The following is a 7,812-nucleotide window of genomic DNA, read 5'->3' as shown; positions in this document are numbered from 1 at the left end:
TTTGTTGTGGGGGGCAGATGGGGTCTTGGGGAGATAATAATAATAATAATAATGGCATTTGTTAAGCGCTTACTACGTGCCGAGCGCTGTCCTAAGCACTGGGGGGGATACAAGGCGATCAGGGTGTCCCACGTGGGGCCCACAGCCGTCATCCCCGTTTGACAATCACAAATACGACTGATGATGATGACAGAGGAGGGAACTGAGGCCCAGGGAAGTCACCCGGTTGATGAGTGCCGGGATTGGAACCCACGACCTCGGACTCCCAAGCCCAGGCCCTGCACGTGGGGGGGGGGCGGGGAGGGGGGGGAAAGGTCAGAGGTCAGGGGTCGGGGGGCGTGAGGGCGGGTGGGCCTCAGTCCCGGCCCACGATCTGCAGGAGGAAGGTGAAGATGTAGACGATGTCGGTGTAGATCTGGATGGCGCCGGTGATGTAGTCCTCGGGGCTGATGGTGTGCTTGCGGTTGCCCAGGATCAGCTGCGTGTCGTAGGCCAGGAACTGCGAGGGACGGGCCCACCCATCAGCTCACCTCCTCCGGGAGGCCTTCCCAGACTCAGCCCCCTTTTTCCTCTCCCCCTCCCCACAGCACCTGCGTACATCCATTCAGTCGATCGTATTTATTGAGCGCTTACTGTGTGCGGAGCACTGGACTAACCGCTTGGGAAGTTTCCCCATCACCCCCCCCGCCTTACCTCAGTCAATCGATCAATCGTATTTACTGAGCGCTTACTATGTGCGGAGCGCTTGGGAAGTACAAATTGGCAACACATAGAGACGGTCCCTACCCAACAGTGGGCTCACAGTCTAAAAGGGGGAGACAGACAACAGAACCAAACATACCAACAAAATAAAATAAATGGGATAGAAATGTACAAGTAAAATAAATAAATAAATGGAGTAATAAATATGTACAACCATATATACATATATACAGGTGCTGTGGGGAAGGGAAGGAGGTAAGATGATACCTCCGTCCCCTCCCCACAGCACCTGTTTGTATGTATTTATTACTCTTATTTGTACATATTTAAGAGCCCGGGCTTTGGAGTCGGAGGTCATGGGTTCAAAACCCGGCTCCTCCGCTTCCACTTTGGGCAAGTCACTTAACCATGTTTGTACGTATTTATTACTCTATTTATTCCAGCGCTTAGAACGGTGCTCTGCACATAGCGCTTAGCAAATGCCGTTATTATTATTTATTGTTATTAATATGTTTTGTTTGTTGTCTGTCTCCCCCTTCTAGACTGTGAGCCCGCTGTTGGGTAGGGGCCGTCTCTATGTGTTGCCGACTTGGACTTCCCAAGCGCTTGGTACAGTGCTCTGCACACAGTAAGCGCTTAACAAATGCCGTTATTATTATTAGTATTAATATGTTTTGTTGGTTGTCTGTCTCCCCCTTCTAGACTGTGAGCCCGCTGTTGGGTAGGGACCGTCTCCATAGGTTGCCAACTTGGACTTCCCAAGCGCTTGGTACAGTGCTCTGCACACAGTAAGCGCTTAACAAATGCCGTTATTATTATTTATTATTAGTGATATGTTTTGTTTGTTGTCTGTCTCCCCCTTCTAGACTGTGAGCCCGCTGTTGGGTAGGGACCGTCTCTATAGGTTGCCAACTTGGACTTCCCAAGCGCTTAGTCCAGTGCTCTGCACACAGGAAGCGCTCAATAAATACGATTGAGTGAATGAATGAACATCTGGAGACGGTCCCTACCCAGCAGCGGGCTCACAGTCTAGAAGGGGGAGACAGACAACAAAACATATAAACCAAATAAAATAAATAGAATAAATATGTACAAGTAAAATAGAGTAATACGTACAAACTTATATATCCCCATCCCCCCGCCTTACCTCCTTCCCCTCCCCACAGCACCTGTATATATGTTTGTACAGATTTATTACTCTATTTTACTTGTACATATTTATTCTATTTATTTTATTTTGTTAATATGTTTTGTTTTGGTGTCTGTCTCCCCCTTCTAGCCTGTGAGCCCGCTGTTGGGTAGGGACCGTCTCCATATGTTGCCAACTTGGACTTCCCAAGCGCTTAGTCCGGTGCTCTGCACACAGTAAGCGCTCAATAAATATGATTGAGTGAATGAATGAACATCTGGAGACGGTCCCTACCCAACAGCGGGCTCACAGTCTAGAAGGGGGAGACAGACAACAAAACATATAAACCAAATAAAATAAATAGAATAAATATGTACAAGTAAAATAGAGTAATAAATATGTACAAACATATATATCCCCATCCCTCCGCCTTACCTCCTTCCCCTCCCCACAGCACCTGTATATATGTTTGTACAGGTTTATTACTCTATTTTACTTGTACATATTTATTCTATTTATTTTATTTTGTTAATATGTTTTGTTTTGGTGTCTGTCTCCCCCTTCTTGACTGTGAGCCCGCTGTTGGGTAGGGACCGTCTCTAGATGTTGCCAACTTGTACTTCCCAAGCGCTTAGTCCAGTGCTCTGCACACAGTAAGCGCTCAATAAATACGATTGAATGAGTGAATGAACATCTGGAGATGGTCCCTACCCAACAGTGGGCTCACAGACTAGAAGGGGGAGACAGACAACAAAACAAAACATATAAACCAAATAAAATAAATAGAATAAATATATACAAGTAAAATAGAGTAATAAATACAAACATATATATCCCCATCCCCCCGCCTTACCTCCTTCCCCTCCCCACAGCACCTGCATATATGTATATATGTTTGTACATATTTATTACTCTATTTTACTTGTACATCAATCGATCAATCATATTTATTGAGCGCTTACTGTGTGCAGAGCACCGTACTGAGCGCTTGGGAAGTACAAGTTGGCAACATATCAATCAATCGATCGTATTTATTGAGCGCTTACTGTGTGCAGAGCACTGTACTGAGCGCTTGGGAAGTCCAAGTTGGCAACATATAGAGACGGTCCCTACCCAACAGCGGGCTCACAGTCAAGAAGACTGTACAAGTATATGTACTTGTACATATTTATTCTATTTATTTAATTTTAATATGTTTTGTTTTGTTGTCTGTCTCCCCCTTCTAGACTGTGAGCCCGCTGTTGGGGAGGGACCGTCTCTAGATGTTGCCAACTTGGACTTCCCAAGCGCTTAGTCCAGTGCTCTGCACACAGTGAGCGCTCAATAAATACGATTGAATGAATGAATGAAGTTATTACTCGATTTATTTTACTTGTACTAATTGACTATTCTATTTATTGTGTTAATGCTGTGCATCTAGCTTTAATTCTATTTTGTTCTGACGACTTAGCACCTGTCCACATGTTTTGTTTTGTTGTCTGTCTCCCCCTTCTAGCCTGTGAGCCCGTTGTTGGGTAGGGACCGTCTCTATATGTTGCCAACTTGTACTTCCCAAGCGCTTAGTACAGTGCTCTGCACACAGTAAGCGCTCAATAAATATGAATGAATGACCGCGCCCACCTCAGGCCCCGGCCCCGCCCCCTTCCCTCCCGTTCTGTCCAATCAGAACGTCGGATCCGGCCCCGCTCCCTTAGGGCCCCGCCCCTCCCGACCAATCAGGACGTCAGACTCGTGACCGGTCCCGCCCCCTAGCGGCCCCCACCCCTTCCCTCACGCCCCGTCCAATCAGGGAGTCGGGGTCGGGCAGGGCCCCGCCCCCTAGGAACCAGCCCTTTCCCTCCCGTAGTGTCCAATCAGGGCGTCGGGCTCGGGACTGGCCCCGCCCCCTGGGGGGCCCCCTCCACTCTTCCCTCCCGTCCCGTCCAATCAAGGGGTCGGGGAGGGCCACGCCCCTTCCCTTCTGACCAACCAGAACATCGGGCTGGGGCCCGGCTCCGCCCCTCGAGGCCTCGCCCCCTTTCCCTCCCTTCCTGACCAATCAGGGCGTCGGGTCCGGGCCTTGCCCCGCCCCTAGGGACCTGCCCTTTCCCTCCCGTCCTGTCCAATCAAAGCGTCGGGCTCGGGACTGGCCCCGCCCCCTGGGGGGGCCCCCCGACTCGTCCCTCCCGTCCTGTCCAATTAGGGAGTCGGAGAGGGCCCCCGCTCCTTCCCTTCTGACCAATCAGCACATCGGGCCCGGCCCCGCCCCTTGAGGCCTCGCCCGCTTTCCCTCCCGTCCTGACCAATCAGGGCGTCGGGTCCGGGCCTGGCCCCGCCCCTAGGGACCTGCCCTTTCCCTCCCGTCCTGTCCAATCAGAGCGTCGGGCTCGGGACTGGCCCCGCCCCCTGTGGGGACCCCCCACTCTTCCCTCCCGTCCTGTCCAATCAGGGCGTCGGAGCGGGCCCCGCCCCTTCCTTCTGACCAATCAGAACATCGGGCCAGGCCCCGCCCCTTGAGGCCTCGCCCGCTTTCCCTCCCGTCCTGACCAATCAGGGCGTCGGGCTCGGGCCTGGCCACGCCCCCTCCCTCCCGTCCTGACCAATCAGGGCGCCGGGTTCTGGCTGACTCACCAGGGTGAAGGCGATGGCGCCCAGTGCAGCGTACAGCATGTGCAGCCAGTACACCTGTCGGGGAACGGTGGCGGGGAGGACGAGGAGGGAGGGAGACAGATAGATAGACAGCTTAATAATAATAATAATAATAATAGTAATAATAATGATAATAATAAATCGTGGTTTTTGTTTAGCACTTACTATGTGCCAAGCACTGTACTAAGCGCTGGGGTGGATAAAAACTAATCAGGTTGGACGCAGTCCCTGTCCCAACTGGGACTCACTGTCTTCATCCCCATTTTCTTTCATTCATTCATTCATTCATTCAATCGTATTTATTGAGCGCTTAAAGCGTGCAGAGCACTGTACTAAGCGCTGGGGTGGATAAAAACTAATCAGGTTGGACGCAGTCCCTGTCCCAAGTGGGGCTCACCGGCTTCATTCCCATTTTCATTCATTCATTCATATTTATTGAGTGCTTAAAGCGTGCAGAGCACTGTACTAAGCGCTGGGGTTGATAAAAACTAATCAGGTTGGACGCAGTCCCTGTCCCAAGTGGGGCTCACTGGCTTCATCCCCATTTTCATTCATTCATTCATTCAATCGTATTTATTGAGCACTTAGAGCGTGCAGAGCACTGTACTAAGCGCTAGGGTGGATGAAAACTAATCAGGTTGGACGCAGTCCCTGTCCCAAGTGGGACTCACCGTCTTCATCCCCATTTTCATTCATTCATTCATTCATTCATTCATCCATTCGTATTTATTGAGCGCTTAAAGCGTGCAGAGCACTGTAGTAAGCGCTGGTCCCTGCCCAACGACGGGCTCACAGTCTAGGAGGGGAACTGAAGCACAGAGAAAAAATAATAACAATGATGATAATAACAATAATGATGGGTTTTGTTAAGTACTATGTGCCAGGCACTGTACTAAGCGCTGGGGTGGGTAAAAACTAATCAGGTTGGACGCAGTCCCTGTCCCAAGTGGGGCTCACCGTCTTCATCCCCATTTCCTTCCTTATTTCCTTCCTTCCTTCCTTCCTTCCTTCCTTCCTTCCTTCCTTTTCATATTTATTTATTCATTCATTCATTCATTCAATCGTATTTATTGAGCGCTTACTGTGTGCAGAGCACTGTACTAAGCGCCTGGGAAGTACAAGTCGGTAACATATAGAGACGGTCCCTACCCAACGATGGGATCACAGTCTAGAAGGGGAACTGAAGCACAGAGAAAGAATAATAATAATGATGATAATAATAATAACGATGGGATTTGTTAAGTGCTGACTGTGTGCCAAACACTGCTCTAAGCACTGGGGTAGATATAAGGAGATCAGGGTGTCCCACGTGGGGCTCACAGTTTTAATCCCCATTTTACAGATGAGGGAACTGAGGCCCAGAGAAGTCAAGTGACTTGCCCAAAGTCACACAGAGGATAAGTAGCGGAGCCGGAATTAGAACCCAGGACCTTCGGACTCCCAGGCCTGGGCTCATCTATAATACATCTATAGTAATTGACTGAGCTCTTCCTGCTGGGATGTTGTACTCTCCCAAGCACTTAGTACAGTGCTTTGCACACAGTAAGCGCTCAATAAATACAGCTGCAGTGAAGTGAAGGCTCTGAGGGGCCTTGGGCCCTGGGAAGAGGGAGAAGATATGTTGCTGATATATGTTGCCGATTTGTACTTCCCAAGCGCTTAGTCCAGTGCTCTGCACACGGTAAGCGCTCAATAAATACGATTGAATGAATGAATGAAGAGGAGAGCACACAGTAAGTGCTCAATACAATTGATTGAATGAATGAATGATGAGGAGAGCACACAGTAAGCACTCAATAAATACGACTGAATGAAGAGGAGAGCACACAGTAAGCGCTCAATAAATACGATTGAATGAATGAATGAAGAGGAGAGCACACAGTAAGCGCTCAATAAATACGATTGAATGAATGAATGAAGAGGAGAGCACACAGTAAGCGCTCAATAAATACGACTGAATGAATGAATGAAGAGGAGAGCACACAGTAAGCACTCAATAAATACGATTGAATGAATGAATGAAGAGGAGAGCACACAGTAAGCGCTCAATAAATACGATTGAATGAATGAATGAAGAGGAGAGCACACAGTAAGTGCTCAATAAATACGATTGAATGAATGAATGAAGAGAGCACACAGTAAGCGCTCAATAAATATGATTGATTGAATGAATGAATGAAGAGGACAGCACACAGTAAGCGCTCAATAAATACGATTGAATGAGTGAAGAGGAGAGTACACAGTAAGCGCTCAATAAATACGATTGAATGAATGAATGAAGAGGAGAGCACACAGTAAGCGCTCAATAAATATGATTGATTGAATGAATGAATGAATGAAGAGGACAGCACACAGTAAGCGCTCAATAAATATGATTGAATGAGTGAAGAGGAGAGTACACAGTAAGCGCTCAATAAATACGATTGAATGAATGAATGAAGAGGAGAGCACACAGTAAGCGCTCAATAAATATGATTGAATAAATGAATGAAGAAGAGAGTAAACAGTAAGCGCTCAATAAATACGATTGAATGAATGAAGAGGAGAGCACACAGTAGGCACTCAATAAATATGATTGAATGAATGAAGAGGAGAGCACACAGTAAGCGCTCAATAAATACAATTGAATGAGTGAAGAGGAGGGCCGGGTTCTGGGCCCCTGGCCCGGCCCGGAGGGTCGGTGGCCGGCACGCCTGACGGGCACAGCCCCCGGCGGGCTACACAGGGCGGGCGGTGGCCGGCTGGAGCTCCCGGGACTTATAATAATAATGGCATTTATTAAGCGCTTACTATGTGCAAAGCACTGTTCTAAGCACTGGAGAGGTTACAAGGCGATCAGGTTGTATCACGTGGGGCTCCCAGACTTAATCCCCATTTTACAGATGAGGTCACTGAGGCCCAGAGAAGTGAGGTGACTTGCCCAAAGTCACCCAGCGGACAATTGGCGGAGCCGGGATTTGAACCCACGACCTCTGACTCCAAAGCCCGGGCTCTTTCCACTGAGCCACGCTGCTTCAAGACTTGTGGCGCTTAGTACAGTGCTCTGCACACAGTAAGCGCTCAATAAACATGATTGATGATTGATGATGACTCGGTAGTCCCAGGGGCTGTTCAGGACGTGCGTAGGGCTACAGCTGCCCCGCCTGCCCCGGCTGGAGGCGTTCAGCACAGCCCGGCCCGGCGGGACCTGGCTCCTCCACGCGTCTGCTGGGTCACCTTGGCCAAGTCACTGCAGCATGAAGTACTGGCTATACTGGCTGTATATATGTATATATGTTTATACATATTTATTACTCTATTTATTTATTTTACTGGTACATATCTATTCTATTTATTTTATTTTGTTAGTCTGT

General features: G+C 48.7%; 1 protein-coding gene across 1 annotated transcript in view; it reads right to left on the bottom strand.

The window, feature by feature from the left end:
• Positions 1-355: 355 nt before the first annotated feature.
• The window catches only part of TMBIM1 (transmembrane BAX inhibitor motif containing 1), an 86,497-nt gene continuing 79,040 nt past the window's right edge, over positions 356-7,812 (bottom strand). The window contains exons 11-12 of the mRNA XM_038747696.1: positions 4,442-4,495; positions 356-499 (exon numbers count right to left, since the gene is read on the bottom strand). Of these exons, the coding sequence (XP_038603624.1) occupies positions 356-499; positions 4,442-4,495 (198 nt within the window). The remainder of the gene's footprint in view (positions 500-4,441; positions 4,496-7,812) is intronic.

Source organism: Tachyglossus aculeatus, chromosome 1, assembly GCF_015852505.1.
Source record: "Tachyglossus aculeatus isolate mTacAcu1 chromosome 1, mTacAcu1.pri, whole genome shotgun sequence".
NCBI lineage: Eukaryota > Metazoa > Chordata > Mammalia > Monotremata > Tachyglossidae > Tachyglossus > Tachyglossus aculeatus.
This window is presented reverse-complemented; position numbering and strand designations above follow the sequence as displayed.